Below are 18,993 nucleotides of genomic sequence, written 5' to 3'. Positions count from 1 at the left end.
TCCAGGAAGAGCGGCGGGTGCTGAGCCCAGGTTTGCATCTTGCAGGGCTGAGCCTCACTGGTAAGAGGGCACGCCTTCCCTTTTACCGGGTTGGGGCGTGTGTTGGGGGGATGGCTTGGGAGTTTGGAGAAGAGGTGAGAACACACCTGCCTACCGGCTTCTGCGTTCTCCGGGAAGTAGGAGGTGAGTTCATTCATGTGAGAAGGAGCCCTGGGAGGTGTCCATGGTGGAGGAAGTCGAGAGTAGCCTGCACGCTCTGCTCTGAATCCTGGCAGAGCTAGCGCATTGGAGGCCAGTGGCAGTGGCGCCATCTGTCCGCCCGGCCGAGTGGTTTCCGTTCACTCCTCCTGTCCTACACACACAGGCCGGGGCTAGGGCTGGTGCCTCTTGGGGCTTTGGCCAAGCTCGTGCTGATGGAAGGGCACAGAGCCTAGGGGTTTAAGCAGCAGCAAGAGTGTGGCTAGAGCAGTGGACCAGGCTGAAGAGAGAGGTGGAGGGTCAGAGGCTGGGCAGCCTGGGCCTGGTCCCCACGGGTGTTGTCACTCTGGTCATTACTGCATCAGAGAATAGAGAGGTCCGCTCACCCTCACAGATCTTAGGGCTGGTGCTAAGTAGGGCAGGATCAAAGCACCAGGGGCCGCTAGGTTATCCTGCGAGTGGATTTGGACCCCACCCTCCGGGGCACAGGAGCCAGCTTTTGGTTCCCCCAGGTGGCACTGCTCACAGCACCTGGAGGTGGAGCCAGAGCACCTTTATAATGATAAAGATCAGGCTGAGACTTCCGGGTCTGGTCCCCAATAAAGAAGGTGTGTTTGTTTGGACAGAGTCTCAGTGGGTGGGTGGTTGATCTTTCCCCCGTTCCCCCAGAAGGTTTTATAGGCTTAGGAGGGTGTCCTTGTGCTGTGCAATGCCTGCCTTCCTTCCTGGTGACAAATGACTGGTGGCTGTCCAGCTGGGCACCATGGAGACAGTGTGTGTTGGGGATTGCATCTGGTAGAGATGGGTGCTCCATGCCATCCTCGGCCACCTTAGCTGAGACTAGCTCAGAGCCACCAGGCTTCAGAGGAGGACAGTGGTTAGACCAGGTGCACTCTGGACGGAGGGGCAGGCGTTAATCTATCACCATGACAGTATTCTGTGCTGATCTCGTTTTTGGCCGTGTTGGGTCTCAGTTGTGGCACGGGGGATCTTCCATTGCAGCACACGAACTCTCTCGTTGTGGCACACGGACTCTCTTGTTGCAGTGCACAGGCTTAGCTGCTCTGTGGCACGTGGGATCTTAGTTCCCCCACCAAGGATGGAACCTATGTGCTATGCATTGGAAAGCAGATTCTTAACCCCTGGGCCACCAGGGAAGTCCCCTACCATGCTGATCTTGAGGGGGCTTGAGCATGTTCCCATTGTGAGAAGAGAGGTGGCTCTGTGGGCCCTTTGGTGAAGCCAGGTCACCTTTCATAAAGGGAGCAGACTTCGCCATCAGGGATGCACCAAGGACTCCACGCACGTAAGGGCTGGACCGGGCTGCTGTTTAAACGCTCATGACCTACAGTTGCTTATTTCAAATGAGTAGAAATAGAAGATGAATATTTATTTAGCTTCTCTACAGGAGTCTGACTTAGGCTTGGGATTGGTTGCAGAGACCAGAAACCGAACCAAATTTGGGCAACTAACGTGAGTTTATTGGGAGGACCCCCCTGGAGTGCAGCTGGCAGAAGGCACAGTTGAGCCTTGAGGGCATAGCAGGCTGTCTTTGTTGCGTTGCCCACCCTGTCCCTGTTCCCACCATGACCCTGTCTCACGCTAGGGGCCTGAGTCACGTGTTTCCAAGGCTGCCTGACCTGCGGGCTAGGTGAGGAGGAAATGGGAGAACTCTTCGGCCATCTGGGCAGAGTCCTAGGAGTCACCACACTTAAGATTCAGGTCCAGCAGCCTTGCCATGCTGGAGAAGAGCCCTTCAACCCACTCTGATATTTTTGCCTGGAGAATGCTGTGACAGAGGAGTCTGGCGGGCTACGGCCCATAGGATCGCAAAGAGTCAAACACGACTGAACTTAGCGTGCATGCGTGCAGTGTTACCTGCACACATATTCCCATTTACAATACAGTAGCTGTATTCCGATTTGGAGAAGGAAATGGCAACCCACTCCAGTGTTCTTGCCTGGAGAATCCCGGAGACAGTGGGCCCCTGTCTATGGGGTCGCACAGAGTTGGACACGACTGAAGCAACTTAGCAGTAGCAGCAGCTGTATTCCCATTTAATGGATGAGGAAGCTGAGTCCAGATGAGGCAAGCTGTCTCTGGCCACCCACAGTGGCTTCCCAATCTCATCACTGGAAACAGCCCGCACTCCTGAGGCTGGCATTGGGTCTGGAGGGCAAGTTTATTATCCCTGAGGCTTGGTGGCCCATCCTCTGCCCACCTCCATGCCCAGGCAGCCCATCTGCAGCCCCAGGCTCCTCTTCAGGCGGTGCAGGGTCTCCTGGAGGGGTCGGCCAGCTCCCACTGGACGTCGCTGACTTGCTCCTTTGTTTCTCTCCACTCTGCAGCCGAGTCTTCAAGACGGACATGGAGCTGGAGGTTTTGCGCTACACCAATAAAATCTCCAGTGAGGCCCACCGGGAGGTAAGCTGGGCGCTGGCTCGTTGGACCTGCCATTCGGGAGGGCCAGGGAAGCAGCCTTGCTCGGTGTGGGCCAAGAGGGGAGTGTTGAGATGGATGGTCTTGGGGTGGCACTGGTCCCCAGGCCACACCAGCAGGCAGGAAGTGCCTCTGCAGGCCGGATGCACAGTGCTGGCTTCTTACTGTTCCCCAGTAGGGACAGGACATGCAGGACAGAGGCTCTGGCCGTTTCTCACATTAAAACTCCCACTCTCAGAGAATTTCCCGACAAGAAGTACCCCCTTCTGAGAGAATAGGACTCTCCCTCCTGGCATCCTGGCCGTCCCAGCTCCTTTGAAAGAATCTGTGGTCCTTGGGACTTCCTGGTGGTCCAGTGGTTAAGACACCACCTTCCAATGCAGGGGGGTGGGTTCGCTCCCTGGTCGAGGAACTAAGATCCCACATGCCACAGGGTGTGGCCAAAAGTTTAAATAAATAAATAAAACCCGTTAAAAAAAGTAATCTGTGGTCCTTACCCACGAATCAAGCACATTTATTACCATCATACATTTTCTGAAAACCCTCTCACATGGTTTTTTCCCAAACCTTTCCACTTTCCCCGAAGGAAGTTTATTTCCCAAAATGAGTCTGGTTGAGTGGGCTAGCCCAGTGCCTACTCACTGACCTTTGTAGCCTTGTGTCAGGAGACGGATAGGGATCCTTTGGAGCAACAGAATCTGTTGTTCCAGTTCATATTGTCTGTGTTTTATAAGGAGGGAAACCTTCTAGGATAGTTGCCATGGCCTTCTGAGCATTAAGTATTCACCCAACACTTCTTGGTTAAATCTTCACTCGCCTGCCGAGGTGTTTATTGACTGCTGAATAGAAGTGCTCTGGAGTGGTTTAAATAAACTGTATGACTTTGGAGCTTTAAAAAAAGAGTTCTAATTTGTCACATTTCTGTACCACTGTGTGCACGTATCTTTCTTTTTTTTAAAGAAGTGATTCTTTGGAAAAAGTGCTATTACATTATTTATAAGGCAGTGTTACTTATCTCCTTAATACAAATGTCTTTGCTTAATATCCGTCCTCCAGGTAATGAAGGCTGTAAAAGTGGGAATGAAAGAATATGAGATGGAAAGGTAAGCTGCTGTGTTTCTCTGGGTAAAGATTAAAATGTAAAAAGCAGTAATTGATGTTCCCCGAGCGAGTGACAGATGAGGCGCCACGGCCGGCACACAGATTGAGCGGGGATTAGGGGCAGACTCAACGTCGTGGGCAGAGAGGATTTCTCTCCTGACTGGGGCCACCTCCCTGCCTCTTGGCAGAGTGTTTGATGGTAATGGTCTTTGATTACTGTTCAGGGTGGTTTAGTGCCCCAGCATTCCACTCTTGGACTTTCTGCCATTTGTGGGAAACTTTACCAAATAGCTGCTATTGTGACTCTGAAAGCCGCTAGTAAAACAGCTTGCCATTTTTATGTGTAAACACTGCCATTATGTCTGCTGTGCTTGGACGACTGGGTCAAGGGATGGTTAAGTGGCTCATAAAGCGTTCTGGAGAGCTCCGTCATCCTGTGAATCCAATTAGGCTGAGCCCGTTGCCACCCGGGGGCCTTGAGGTGGGGTGGGGGCTGCCCCTCTATCCTGGGTGTGGCCCGGCCAGTTCCTCAGCCCCACTCCGGGACCCAGAGGTCAGCAGGCTGCTCCCCAGGGCATGAAGAAGCCCTGGAGTCAGCCCCAAGCTGCCCCAGTGGCTGCCCTCCCACCCTGCTCCTGGGGCAGGAAGCCTCCATCCCCAAGTCTTCCACTAGTGGCCACACCACCTGGGAGCCCCATCCCGTGCAGAGAGGACACTGATGAGGCTGCCACTTTTCCGCAAGTGACATGATAAGAAATGCGTGCTTTGTCTCTACCACCAGTTCCTGGCACAGAGCTGTACAACCTTTGAAATCCCCTCATAGAGAGGAGCATATGGTTATTTACAATAAGCCCCTTTCCACCACACCTGAGTTTATACTAATGAGTGAGTGAGTGTGAAAGTTGCTCAGTCATGTCCGACTCTGACCCCCTGGACTACACAGTCCATGGAATTCTCCAGGCACTGGAGTGGGTAGCCTTTCCCTTCTTCAGGGGATCTTCCCAACCCAAGGATTAAACCCAGGCCTCCTGCATTGCAGGCAGATTCTTTACCAGCTGAGCCACAAGGGAAGCCCAAGAATACTAGATTAGGTAGTCTATCCCTTCTCCAGCGGATCTTCCTGACCCAGGAATCGAACCAGGATCTCCTGCATTGCAGGCAGATTCTTTACCAACTGAGCCCTCAGGGAAGCCCCTTATATTAATGAAGGACCCTCAGGGTGGGAGGAGAGGCACTAGAGATTGAGACTGAGTTCTGACTGTGATTTAATCAGTCGTGTATCTAAGGAGGTAATGGCACTTCCGTAAAAGCCCTAAACTACAGGGTTCGGAAAGCATCTCGGTTGGCGAACGTGGGGAGGTGGTGGGAGGGTGGTGCCCCTGGAGAGGGTTTGGAAGCTCTGCCCTTCCCCCAACACCTGGCCTTGTGCTGCTCTCCCATTCAGCCCTTGCTGAGTTTTATCTTTCATAATAAAGTGGTTGTAGCAAGTAAAGCACTTTCCCGAGCTCTGCAAGCCATGCTGGCAGACTGTGAAACCCGAGGCGAGGCTTGGGAACCCCTGATTTCAGGCTGATCAGAGTTTGGTAAAAGGGGCCTGGGCTTGGGCTTGGTGCCTGCAGAGGGGCCAGTTCTGTGGTATGGAGCCCTTAATCTGTGGCGTCTGCAACTAACTCCGGCAGGCAGTGTCAGAAGGTGCACTGAGAACTGGAGAATTGCTTAGTGTGGAAAACCCACTTATGTGATGTCAGAAATGTTGTGAGCACAAAAAAGTGTTTCACCCTGTACCATCCATCCTGGGCTGCGCCTTCCTGCCTGGCCTTGTAAGAGCTCGGTGCTGCTCCCCGTACCCCCTTGCAGGGCCCAAGTCTACCCAAGGTGCCCTCGGGGTTGGCCTGCCTCCACACCCCTAGCCTATTCTGACAGCCCACCTCATCAGTTCAGGGTGAGGGTGAGGTGCAGACAGAGTCAGCTGTGGGCATCGTGGACATTCATGGTCATCCTCATCCTGGGCTTTGGGGGTAGGCACCTTTTTTTCCAAAGTTTAATAACCTGTAAAGGAGTCCTCTGTATTTCCTCTCTTCTTATCCTGGGAGATAAGAGGTTAACATGGCCTCAGAGGCCCCGCTGCTGTGACTTCCCACGAGAGGGCACAGAACTGGTGAATCTTCAGGGACCCAGCTCTGTCACTCCTGCCAGAGGAGGACTCTTGGCTCCCCGTGGTCTCCTGCTGAAATATGGTATCTGCCCTGGGATTCCTATGGGTGTGGGCCCTGGGTCAGGGGTCAGCCACTTGAAATAACTCCTGCTCCCTAACTCCCTGACCCCAGGCAATAGAGGTCTTTTTTTTTTCTTTTAATGAGAAATTTCAAATACTCCCCAAGTAGACTCATTGGAAAAGACCCTGATGCTGGGAAAGATTGAAGGCAAAAGGAGAAGAGGACTGCAGAGGATGAGATGTTAGATAGCATCACCGACTCAGTGGACATGAGTTTGAGCAAACTCCAGGAGACAGTGAAGGACAGGGAAGCCCAGCGGGCTGCCGTCCATGGTGTCCCAAAGAGTCAGACATGACTGAGCAACTGAACAACAGGAGCTACAGAGGGGTGTAATGAACACCCAAGGCCCCGTCAGGGCTTTTGTTTAGTTCTGTTTTGCTGGAGTGTTTAAAACCAAACCCCAGACTTGGAGTCATCTCACCTGTAAATACGTCAGCGGGTGTCTCAGTGGACGAGGGTACTTTTTCCTTTTCGCATAACCACTGAGTAAGTTAACAGTCATCTTTAATATTACAAGTGTCTAGGTCGCATTGTCTCAAGCTGTCCTTTTCGAGTTGGTCTGTGTGAGGTGGGATTCAGCGTCTACATGTTGCATTTGGCTGCAGTTTGAAGGAGAGCCTCTTGACAAGCTGAGCTCTGGTGAGAGCTTACATCTGTCTATACACTGCTTGGTCTCCGCCCCCCCGCCCCTGCCCTGCCCCCTACCCGTCCCAGGCTGGCCCCACTGCCGCCGCCTCTGTGGATCGGGGCACTGCTTGGTCTCTGCCACCCCGCCCCCACCCCCTACCTGTGCCAGGCTGGCCCCACTGCCGCCACCTCTGTGGATTGGGGCGGCCCTCTGAGAAACGACCCTGAGGCTCTGGGCCAGAAGCAGCCACCCTGAGGGTGATGAGGGGCATTAGTCCAGCTCAAGTGCCAGGTGGGTGCGCTGCTGTGCCCCTACTGTGTGCTGTGCCCCCTCTGCAGCTGGCCGTGGGGGATACAGATGGGAAGTGGTGCCTGCCCTCGCGCCTCAGCCAGGCAGGGCAGGGGGGCATCTGATCTGTGGGTCCCTGGACCCTGAGAACAGGGGCTTCCGGGGGTGGAGGGTGGGGGCGATTTTCCTCCTGGAGAAAAGCTGAGGCAGAGATGATGGGGACAAGAGATGGAGTCTGTTCCTGAAGGGCATGCGGGATGGGAGAGGCAAGACAGGTGACCCTGGGGAGCAGATGATGTTGCCCCCGCAACTAGAGGCAATGGGAAGGTGGTTGTCCTGGGGAAGATTGAAGGTGGAGGAGAAGGGGACAACAGAGGATGAGACAGTTGGATGGCATCACCAACTCAATGGACATGAGTTTGAACAAGCTCCGGGAGTTGGTGATGGACAGGGAAGCCTGGCGTGCTGCAGTCCATGGGGTCGCAAAGAGTCAGACACGACTGAGCGACTGAACTGAGCTGTCCTGGGACACTGTCGCATCTTGGGGTGTCCCTGGCCAGATTTGAGGAGGGCACCCCCTACTGCTGGTGCCACCGCTCAGTCTTCAGCAGTGAGGTGGGCACACATCTCTGCCTCAGGCTCGCTCTCCCCACAGGTGCGTCTCTGTCATGGCCCGGGATGCCGTTCTGTGACCTGTGTCCTTGGAGCCTAGGAACTTCCCCTTAGAGGCCCCAGCATCTCATTAATCTGCAGCGTTCTCCCCTCAGTCGGTGTCAGGAAATACACGTGGGTGAGTTAGATGGATGGGTGCACAAGAGGAGAAAACATCCTGAACTACTTTTCTCCTGTCCTCTCTGCCGGCTGTAAACTTCAGCATTCTTCTCTTGACTGAGTGGGAGTGTGAGATCTCGTCTGAAGCAGGTGGAGGTTCCCCTGGAGGTGTGGTGCTCATTACACAGGCTGGACTAATGCCTGGGATGGTCCAAGGCAGCAACTTTCCTGCAAGCCACCGACCCCTGGGTTGGAAGTGTCCCTAGAATCTTCTGGATGTTCTGCTGGGAGCATGGCCAAGCCCCAGCCCCATGGAAGGGGGGACTCAGGGCAAGAAGCACAGGGCCTCTGGCATGTCAGGACTGAAGGGGCAGGAGACAGGACTGACTTTCCGGAAGGAGGGCACACCACCCCCGGCACAGTGGTGCTCAGACCCAGACAGGCTGCTGGCCAGGAGACCTGGTTCTAAGCCTCATCTTCTTGTTCTGTTTCATCATCAAAGGTTTGTCATAAAATCTTCAGGGCACATTAGAAAAATGGAAGCGACCCGCTGCCATTTATTAAGACTCCCCCCTCCTCCGCGTTGTGCCTGTGAGCAGGGTTCCAGAGGAAATGAAAATCAGTTTCCACAATTGAGGTGTCGTAAATTGTGTTAAACCGATGAGACGTTAATGTTTGGGTAAATCGGGCGCTAACGGCATCTGACTGCAGGCCCAGTCAGGCAGCGCGCTTTACCGCCCCATATTATTTAATGTTAGTGGCGTCACCGGCTTGTAGCGGCCGGCGTGGGGCTGGCAGCTGAATCAATTACCTGCAAACACTAATTTAGAGCACGCTCAATTGGCTGTGTAAGCAGGTCTGGGTTCACGTTTGCCATGAGGAGATTAATAACTTGACGTTTTTGACAGTCTGGGACCTTAATTGAAATTGCGCTCTCTTTCTCTCCAAGCGGTGAATGGGGGCATTTCGGGCCCTTTCCCGGCAGCTTCTGTGGGGGCTGTGGGTGTCACTGACTAGGCAGAGGGGTCTGTGAGGGCTACAAGGGACAAGCACGGTGCTGGCCTCCTCCCCTGGCTGGGGTCCTTCTTGGCAGACCCCCGACCCTGTCTGGAGACCCCTGGCAGGGCCTGATTTTCCCTGTGCTCCGCCGCAGACGGCAGCCCACAGTAAGAGTCTCCTGTCTTCTTCCAGCCATTTGTTGGTGACCAGCTGCCCGGCCGGGCTGCTCTGTGCTCAGAGTGGCCTTGCTTCTTCCTGCCCTTTGGTCAGAGGGAGGAAGTCACAGTTCTGTGTGTTCTGGGTGCCCACTGTGCCTGGACTGGAGGTGGGGAGATGGGACCTGGCCTGAGGGGCTTCTCCCCAGGGGTGCAGGGGGGCTCCCCCGCATATGCAACCCCAGCACATGCACGTCACACAGACACACCGCACCACTCATATCTCACACACACACACACACACACACACACACTCTCTTATCACATGTCCTGTCTCACAAACACCCCACCACTTACACCACACACACATTCCCCACTACTCACACCACATATCCCACACATGCACACACACGCACTCCACCACATACTCTGCAACACATCCTCCCACAAACTCCCCGTCACTCACACCACACACACACACACACACACACCCCGCACCATATATTCCACACACTCACATCCCATCACATACGTGTACACACCCAGCACTCATACCACACACACACCCCAGCTCTCACATCACATCACACACCTCACACACACACACACACCACCACATACTCTCCCACACACTTGCACTGCAACACACCCTCCCTCACAAATTCACATCCCGTCATACCCACACACCCCCCACTGCTCATACCACACCCAAACACCCCACCCCACACACGCATGCCACACATATACCACACGCCACACCATACACTCACACATGAATTCCCTCCAAGCCATGTGTTGCCGGATCTGGCGATTGAGCTTTCAGTTTACCCACCCCAGGGAATAGGCTGCAAAAACAAAAACAAAAACCCTTGCTGTGTTCTTGTTAAACAAGGCCTATGTTGTTTGTTTTTCCTGAGGATTAGAAAATGTTACTCCAGTGAGGATAATTGGAAGGTGGGAGAGTTTACAGGAAGCCTCACAACCCTATGAACCCGTGGTGATTGTGGCCGCAGAGAGCGTAGGCAGGTGTGGAGAGGTCTCTCTTGCACACAGGCCTTGCCGGCACAGCTGACCCTGACTCCCCCCACCCCGCCGCCCAAATTCTCTGCAGTGCCACCCCGCTCTCACCGGTCTGGACCAGCTTCTCAGACCTGCAGAAGCTGCGTCTCCCGCTTTCGGCCTATGGCCCTCTTCTTTCTCTGCCATCCCTTGTGGTGCACCTTGTGGCCCCTGAGGGCCCATCTCCTAAACTCTTGGGCCTGCCTGGTCCTCCTCCTGCTCTGGGTCTTCCCCAGGGCTCTCCCTGCCCGGCGTGGAGGGCAGGCATGGCCCCGTGTGTCTTTGGCCACCCCATGGGTCTCGCTGGAGGTCCAGGCTTCATCAGTGATGCACATCAGCAAGAGGCCCTGATTGCTTCCTGCTTTCCTGGAGGGTCTGGAGACGTCACCTGGAGTGATCCAACCTCATGTGGTCTCAGCCTGGACGAGCTTGGGCCTCTGTGAGACTGCCCTCTGTTTATTACCCTGGGAAGGTACGAGACTTTTGCCTGGGGCCTCTGGGGCAGGCCTGGGTCCAGGCAACCTCTGAGACTAGAGCCGCTAGGTAAGTACAGGTGTAATGGGCCCTCTCTGTGGGCCTGGCTGCTGTCCGGGCAGTGAGCATCTCACACCCTCCACAGCAGACACCACTCACTCTCGCCCACCACTGTGAGGGATGAGGCTGTGGCCTGGCCCGCTGAGACCCCCACGTCTGGTGTGGCCAAACCGGCTCTTTGCCTTGTGCTGTGTGAGGCAGTGCGGGTTTCCTGCCAGCACTTCCTCGGCTGTTGGAGATGGACCACACACAGCCCACCACACGGGGGTCAGGAAACCCCCATCGGTTCGGTGCACCCCTCAGGAAGGCCGTCCATGAGTCCTGCCCCCCCACCAGCCGTGCACGCCTTGGTGTTCGAGCTGAGCCCTTTCTGAGAAGTCAGAGCTGTCTTGCGTGGAGAATTCCTGGAATTCTGAACAGACTTGACCTCACCCTGAGCCACCCAGTATCAGAGAAGGGAACTATGAGTCTCTGCAAAGTCCGGTGTCTCTGCAAAGTCTGGAGTGTAGGTGGCCCTTGAGGCTGGAAGGCTGTGGGGATCTGTGGCTTGAAGCCTGGATAGCTCATTTTGCTTGAAAAATAACAGAAATGGGCACATGTAGGGCATAAACCAAGTGTCTGGTAAGTGGCTCAGACTGTAAAGAATCTCCCTGCAATTCAGGAGACACTGGTTAGATCCCTGAGTCGGGAAAATCCTCTAGAGATTGGAATGGCAATCTACTTCAGTATTCCTGCCCGGGAAATCCTGTGGACAGAGGACCCTGGTAGGCTACAGTCCATGGGGTTGAAAAGAGTCAGACATGAGTGAGTGACTAACACTTTCACTTTCAGGACAGAAACTAGACTGCTTGCTATTCAGCCAGAAAGCTCAGCAAAGAACTGGAGGGAAGGGCTTCTGCAAATATGCACCCTGGTTGATGCAACCCTAATTAGGGTTAGGGGGCAAAGCCAACGAAATAGGCATTTTCTTTTCACATGCCAGGGGAATTGCCCCTGGAGAACCCATTAAATAACAGCAGTGCTGGTTGGCATCTTTATGGATTTGCCTCTAGTATGTTGCCATTGAACCTGGTGCTGACTGTTGATTTTCGATAAATATTTATCATCAGTGTAAGGAAGTAGTGTTTTCTTCCTGGCTTGCTAAGAGATTTTATCAGGAAAGGATGTTGAATTTTATCAGCCTTTTGTCTCTGTGTTTTAAGCAGTTAATAAACTTTTAACTTCAGGACAGTTTTAGATCACAGAAAAGTTACAGGAATATTACAGACAGTTCTCTTTATCCCCTATCACAAATGTGCTTTTGATACACTGTCACAACTAAGGGACCGTGTTGATACATTATCATTATTGAAAGTCCATACTTTATTCCAACTTCCGTAATATCTTTTATTTCTTTTATTTATTTGCACTTGTACAGCATGCGGGATCTTAGTTCCCTGACAAGGATCGAACCCATGCCCCCTGCAGTGGAAGCCCTGAGTCCTAACTACTGAACCGCCAGGGAATTCCTTCCTTAGCTTTAACCTAATAACTTTCTTCTGTTCCAGGATCCCACATTACATTTAGGCTCCGCTGCTGCTGCTGCTCGGAAAAGGCAATGGCAACCCACTCCAGTACTCTTTGCCTGGGAACTCCCATGGATGGAGGAGCCTGGTGGGCTGCTTCAGTCATGTCCGACTCTGTGCGACCCCATAGACGGCAGCCCACCAGGCTGCCCTGTCCCTGGGATTCTCCAGGCAAGAACGCTGGAGTGGGGTGCCATTTCCTTCTCCAATGCATGAAAGTGAAAAGTGAAAGTGAAGTCGCTCAGTCGTGTCCGACTCTTCGCGACCCTATGGACTACAGCCCACCAGGCTCCTCCGTCCATGGGATTCTCCAGTCAAAGAGTACTGGAGTGGGGTGCCATTGCCTTCTCCGTAGGCTCCCCTGGCTTGTGGCAATTTCTAAAACTTCCCCTGTGTTCAGTGATCTAAAGTTTTGAGTGGTCAGGTATTTTGCAGAACGTCCCTCAGTTTTAGTTTTTCTGATGTTTTTCCCCTGGTTAGACTGGAGCTATGTGTCATTGGGAGGAGGACCCCAAAGGTAAAGGGCCACTTTTATATCTCATCATTGTGAGAGTACATACTAGCGACCTGACTCATCACTGATACTGACCTTGATCACCTAACTGAGCTAGTGTTTGTCACATGTTTCCACTGTAAACGTACTTGTTTTTCCCCTTTCCATACTGTATTCTTCAGAAGAAGTCACAGTATGCTCATGCTTAAGGAGAGGGGGCGTTATGCTCTGTCTCTTTGAGTGGGGAGTTATCTACATTCACTGTTCATAATTCTTCTGTAGGGGAGATTTGTCTCTTGTTTCCTGTTTATTCAATGGCTTATTTGCTTCTGTCTGTATGGATTCATAGATAACGTGTTTTATACCTTGGGTTATAAACCAATATTGCACCATTTTATTGCTTAAATCGTTCCAGCTTGGTCACTGGGGGTTCTTTCATTAGGCTCCTTTGTCCCTCTGATATACCCCATAATTTTGCTTCTTGAGTACTTCCTTAGTTTTTGGCCCTGCAGGATGCTCCAGGCTCATCTTGTATATTTTCTGCTCTCAAATCAGCCATTTCTCTGAGAAGCCCTGGTTGCTTTTATTGGAGCACAGTATCAATAACAAGACCAGGCACTGGGTGTCCCTTAGATGAATTTTGTGAGCAGACTTCCCAGTGCAGAGCCAGCTTGGGATCCCTGGTACGCCTTACTTTCTTGTGGTGGATTCCTGTTTCAATAAGCTGCAGGACTGAAAGGGGAAGCAGTGTACTTCGGTGATTAGGGCATGGTCTCTGCAGACTGGGGTCCTGGGTTTGGGTCACAGTTGTGCCACGGTTTCCTCATCTGAAAGAAAGGATAATAATAGCACTTCATAGGATGGTTGGGAGAATTTGGTGAGTTGATTGATACATGTACACTGTATAGAACAGTGTAGGTACTGAGCATCATAATGGTTGTTTTGATGATATTCTTTTACTAGCATTGTGTGTAGGTTCCAAAATAGAGGATTGAGGTGTACTTCTATTTTTCCTTTAGCTGTGTTGTTTTTTTGAGATCATGATTTGGGAAGCTCTCCACTTTCTAAATTGATCCAGCTTAACAATTTAGAAAGCGTCGGGGCTGTCTGCTCCTTGAAGGTATAAAGGGCTTTTGATGCTGTCAGAATCCAGTGTTTCTTTGGGGAGAATTTCTCTGATAGCTTTTTAAGTTTCTCGCAGAGGATGTTTTATTCTGACTTCATCCCTCTTAAAGTCAATGCAGTACATTTTCCTGGAAAGTTTTTGTTTTCATCAAGAATTTTGAACTTCTTAGAAGCCAGTTATCAGTTTTATTCTCTTAACTTTAAAAACTACATTTTCTAGGGAATTCTGTGGTGGTCCAGTGGTTCAGACACAGTGGATTCACTGCCAGGGCCCAGGTTCAATCCCTGATTGGGGAACTAAGATCCTGCTTGCCACAGAGCGTGGCCCCCACCCCCACCCCCAGATTCTCTGTGACTGTCGTTGTATTCCTTTCTCATTCTTGTTCTTTTTCTGTTAATTAGCACTGCTAAAACTATCAGTTTTATTGGTATTGTCATAAACCAGCTATTAAACATATTTATTGGTTCTGCTTGTCTAACTCACGGATTCCTAATTTCATTATTGGTTCCTTTCTGCCCCCCACTTGCTCACCTGGTTTTGAACGTCCGTCTTTTAACTTGTTTAGTTGAATCTTAGTTTTTTGTTTTTTCTTCTTTAATAATATGTAGCTTTTAGCTAATATATTTTTAAATACTGTCTTGACCATATCCTAAGAGGTTTTGATTGACTCATGTTTTAACCCCAGAAATGAACTAAAAGCATTTCTTTTAATTTTTAGGTAAATGTGGTTTATTAACTTTTTGTTATTAGTTTCTGGTTTTATCACCGTTGTAGTGACAGATTGTGGTCTGTGTAAATTTTGAGATTTTTCTTTGTGGCCTGTGTAGACATCTTTTTGGTCAGTATTTTATGGAATACTAGAAACTTTTTTTTTACTTTGGTGTACATTAAATCAGATTTCTTATCTTATTCCAATCCTCTGCCTCCTTGCTTATTTTTTTGTATGTAAGATTAAGAGAAATGGTTTTATGATTCTCTTTGTGATCCTTAGTAGCTCTTGTTTTGTTCATTTCCATCCCAAGCTTGATGCATAAAGGTTGATGATTATGACATTATTGTGATATTTTACCTTTTTATGGCTTTTCAGAGCCATTTTGACCTAATTAATCCTTTTCATCTTAAATCTGACTTTAACTGATACTCGTTTTGCTATGAAATGTTTTCTTTGTGAAATCTGCCTAATATATCTTACTAATATATCTTTGCTTACTCCTTTGTTTTAAACTTTGTTCGTTGGTTGCAGTTTACCTGTTCCAAATGGAGCCCCTCTAGTGTTAGGAGAGCCAATGGCATCTGTGGTGATGACCAATATGTTTGATTTCTCATCAGAGTCTCCTTTGGCACATTCTGGTTTCTGTTCTGGCTTTGGGAACAAAAATTTTTTTGTCTTTGGAAAGTTGGTGAAATTTCCTTTGTTCTTTTTTATGCATTCCACTTTTGTTGTAGAATTTATCTTCAAATTAAGAAAAAATGACCTGTATTTCTCTCCATTCTCTACCTCTGTTAAAAAGTTAATTAGGTTAATAATTATTTAGTTGTCATGGTGTTACTGAATCCAGTGTGGACCCATGTTTTGCCCTGTGTTCCCCCTTTCCTCTAAAGCAGCAGTCCCCAACCTTTCTGCCACGAGGGACCAGTTTCATGGGAAAGAATTTTTCTACAGACCAGGGTGGGGGAATGGTTTGGGGATGATTCAGGCACATTACATGTATTGGGCACTTTATTTCTATTATTACTACATCAGCTCCACCTCAGATCATCAGGCGTTAGATCTCGGAGGTTGGGGACCCCTGCTTTAAAGCATTTAGTTTACCCTTGAACGTCAGAGGATCCTTTCCTTGCCTCCTATGTGAAGGATGGCTTCCCAGGTATTGAATCTCTGTTCTTTGAACACGTTCCCTTCATTGTTGCTGAAGACCGTAGACAGATCATATGCTATTCCTTTCTAGGGAGCTGTTAATTTTCTTGCCCGACACGTGCAGGATTCTTTTTTTTTTTTTTTTTAATTTTCTGTTTATTTATTTTTGGCTGTGCTGGGTCTTCGTTGCTGTGCGGGCTTTTATCTGCTTGTGGTACACAGGCTTCTCACTGTGGTGGCTCTTATTGTGGAGCAGGAACCCCAGAGCGCACGGGCTTCACTCGTTGCATCTCTCGGGCGCTAGAGCACCGGCTCAAAAGTGGCCCACGGGCTTAGTTGCTCCACAACACATGGGATCTTCCTGGATCAGGGATTGAACCCACGTTTCCTGCATTGGCAGGCAGACTCTTTACCACTGAGCCACCAGGGGAGTCCAGCTTACAGGATTCTTGAGTGCAGCAGTATCTCCCAGGGATCGGTCTCGGCGCCATTCTGTGCTTCAGCCAGACTCCAGGAGTCACCGTTCCGCCAGCCTCACCAGCTGGGTGGGAGCCCTGTAGGCAGCGCCTGGAGAAGGGGTGTGAGTGGGCTTCGTGTTAGCTGACCGCTCTCTAGCCAGGCGGCGTGTGTGTGCAGAGGGCAGCACAGCTCACGTGGCAGGACTCCGGTCAGGTGTCTTCTGACTTAGGCCAGGGAAGGGTCGAGCAAGGAAGCAGTCACACCTGCACACAGACCAGACAAGGTGCTGGAGGACACAGCCTGTCAGCCGTGATCCGGGTGACAGGTCCGGTGATGTCAGCAGCAGGAACAGCTGGGCCACCAGCAAGGACAGGCCAGAGGCAGTGGCCGCACGCACTCTCGAGCGAGTGTGTCACGCGCTCTGTATTTCCTGTCTGTTATCCCGCTGGTCACTACCCAGGCCCAGGCATTTACCCCCCAGGTCATGTTATCTGAGACCTCTGATGGAATTATTTATCATGTCACCCTGGACAGGTTTCACGCCCCCGTCTTTCTGTGGTTTCCTTTCTTCTTAGTAATAGGCGCTAACGTGGTGACCCATTGGGTGCCAGCAGCTGTGTAGACAGGCCTGGGGTTGTCCCTACGAGCTCCCGAATGGTCTAGAAACTGATTCTCTAATCTGAACAGTGAAACCATTCTTCTCCTCAGGGCCTTCATTCAGGGCCTTCATTCCACAGGTATTGGGTCACTGGCCATTGTCTTGGGGCTCTGATCTTTTCTCTTGCACTTCTGCATTGGTGGAAAGTTTGCAGGCTTGTCTTCCAGTTCACTTCCTGCCACCCCCTTCCAGAAGCTTTGCTCCTCCCAAATACACCCATTTTATAACCTGACCACTGTGCCTGAGGTCTTGGAGAGCCCCTCCCTATTACGGCCCCTTCTCCATCCATGACTGTCGGCTCTTGCTCTTCGGATGTGCCGTCCTTGTGGATCCCATAAAAACATGGGCTCGGGACTCGGTTTAAATTTCCTCCCGTTTCCCACAGGGAGATTCGCTCTGGCTCCTGCTGCACAGCTGAGAGCCATCTGATTGACCCTGAGATGCTGGGTACTGTTGAAATGGCTAAGGCCCAGAAGGAAAGGAGAGGAAGGTTAGGGTTGCCTGTGGATCCACTGTCAAGACGAGCCACTGAGAGGTGCTGAGGAGGGCGTGAGGCATAGCATGGGTGCAGCGGGCTTCCGCCCTCTGACAGTGGGGGACATCTCCCCAGCCCTGGCCGCTGCTGGAGTTGGTTCAGGCCATACCCTCTGAGCTGGCCTGCCTCCCCCTGGGGCCCTGGTGAGATTGGCCTGCAGCCCCTGTGGGCTTCCAGAAACTTCTGTCAGGTTAAGGTCTTATAGGAGAGGGGTTAGAACCTCTGGTGCCCCCACTATTTTCTACCGAGACCAAATCCAGAGGTTTATACTAGTGGGTAGCCCTTTGGGCTGGACCCAGGGTTTAGGCAGAATTAGTTAAGCTCACACAATGAGATTATGTTTCATTTTGGTCATTCCAATTCAACAATTAAAAATCAGGAAACTTCTCTGGGTTTCCCTAGACGTTGAAATTAATAGTATTTTGGGGCGGGAGCTCCCAGAGAGCAGCAGCCCGATAGGGCAGAGCCCTGCTGCCTCCCCCAGAGCTAAGGCAGACCCCGCCCCCGCCTTTCCTCGCGGCTCTCATACCACTGGTTCTTTCATAGCTGAGAAAGATTTCTCAGATACCAGTGTCTCTATAAAAACACAGGAAGAGAGAAGATAGTCAGAGGGGTCATATATTTCAAGAAAAATGGGAACACTATGGGGAAAAAAAAAAAAAGGCCGCTCTCATTTTGTGTATAAATCTCTGGTCAACTTCACTCCTTTTCAAGTTACCAGGCAGGTGCCCCCAGGCCTCTGAGCAGGTCCTGGCCCTCAAGCACACCTGGGAGTAGTTTTTCTGCTTTTCCATATAGGAGGAACCCCATGGCAGATAGATAGGAATGGGGAGGGGTGCTATGTGTGGGCCAGGGGCCCATCTTGGAGGGCAGTCTTCCCTGCCTGGGTCTGATGATCAGAACAATCAGTCAGGGTCTCAGGAGCGTCCAGTGAGAAATTACCCTGCAGGAGCCATTATTTCGGTTTGGCTCCCCAAACAAGCAAACAGTTGTGATTTTGCTGCAAGGTTTGGTGCCGGTTTTTAGAATATTCTCATCCAGACCTATTACATTCTGGTGCAGAAAGATGCTCCCTGTGGGAGCAATTATTCTGGGCTGGGAGTTTTTCCCTGCCAGCTCTGAATTCTGTAGATGTCATGAAGGGTTTAATCCAGGAACTCTGAAAGCCCGTTTCCATATCTGCCAGCTGACTTGTGTGCTTTTAAAACCTAGAGGTAATTGATGGTGGAACCACAGAGAGGTTTTCCCACCTAGAGGTTCCAACATCAGGTGCCATGCAGGAGTGCCCCCACCTCCACCCACCCTGGGCCAGGCCGGCCTCTGTGCCCTGCACCGGGGCTCCCCTTGGTCCCTGGCCTGGAGGGTGGGCAGGTGCACCTCTGAGCTTCTCCGGTTGTGGAAAGTCCTGCCATGGCCTCTCCTCCCACAGCTGCCCCAGAACAGGGGAAAAGGGTGCAGGATTGGGTGAACAGTCAGGAGATGGGCTCTTGCAGCTCCCATGGACCTGGGACTTTCCGCATGCTGTGCTTGAGGCTTGGAGAACATGAGGATGTCTGGGAACCAGACTGCCACTGCCTGGCTGGGGGCCAAGGCCAGTGTTGGTGATCGACCTCAGGCCAGGGCTCTGGGCTCACCTGTTGTCCCTGTGGAGCGTGCTGGGTTCCTTCAGGCCCCTGCACTGCCACGACTCAAGTTCCCTCTGTCCCTTGCGTCTCCAAGGAGAATAAGACAATGGCTCTGCCCTTGGTCACGGCCCTGGGCAAAAGGTTGGTGTCCCCCAGCCAGCACCTGCAGGAACCTGGTGTGGTTACCACTGCCCCCAGACTCAGCGGGCTGCGTTTATGTTAATTC

General features: G+C 51.4%; 1 protein-coding gene across 1 annotated transcript in view; it reads left to right on the top strand.

Moving 5' to 3' along the window:
- PEPD (peptidase D) overlaps nucleotides 1-18,993 on the top strand; it is a 119,868-nt gene that overhangs the window by 41,667 nt on the left and 59,208 nt on the right. Inside the window, exons 8-9 of the mRNA XM_052656736.1 lie at nucleotides 2,547-2,622; nucleotides 3,694-3,740. Coding sequence (XP_052512696.1) covers nucleotides 2,547-2,622; nucleotides 3,694-3,740 — 123 coding nt within the window. The remainder of the gene's footprint in view (nucleotides 1-2,546; nucleotides 2,623-3,693; nucleotides 3,741-18,993) is intronic.

The sequence above is a fragment of the Budorcas taxicolor genome, chromosome 18 (assembly GCF_023091745.1).
Source record: "Budorcas taxicolor isolate Tak-1 chromosome 18, Takin1.1, whole genome shotgun sequence".
Lineage (NCBI taxonomy): Eukaryota > Metazoa > Chordata > Mammalia > Artiodactyla > Bovidae > Budorcas > Budorcas taxicolor.
Note: the sequence above shows the minus strand (reverse complement) of the source record. Positions and strands in the feature narration are given on the sequence as shown.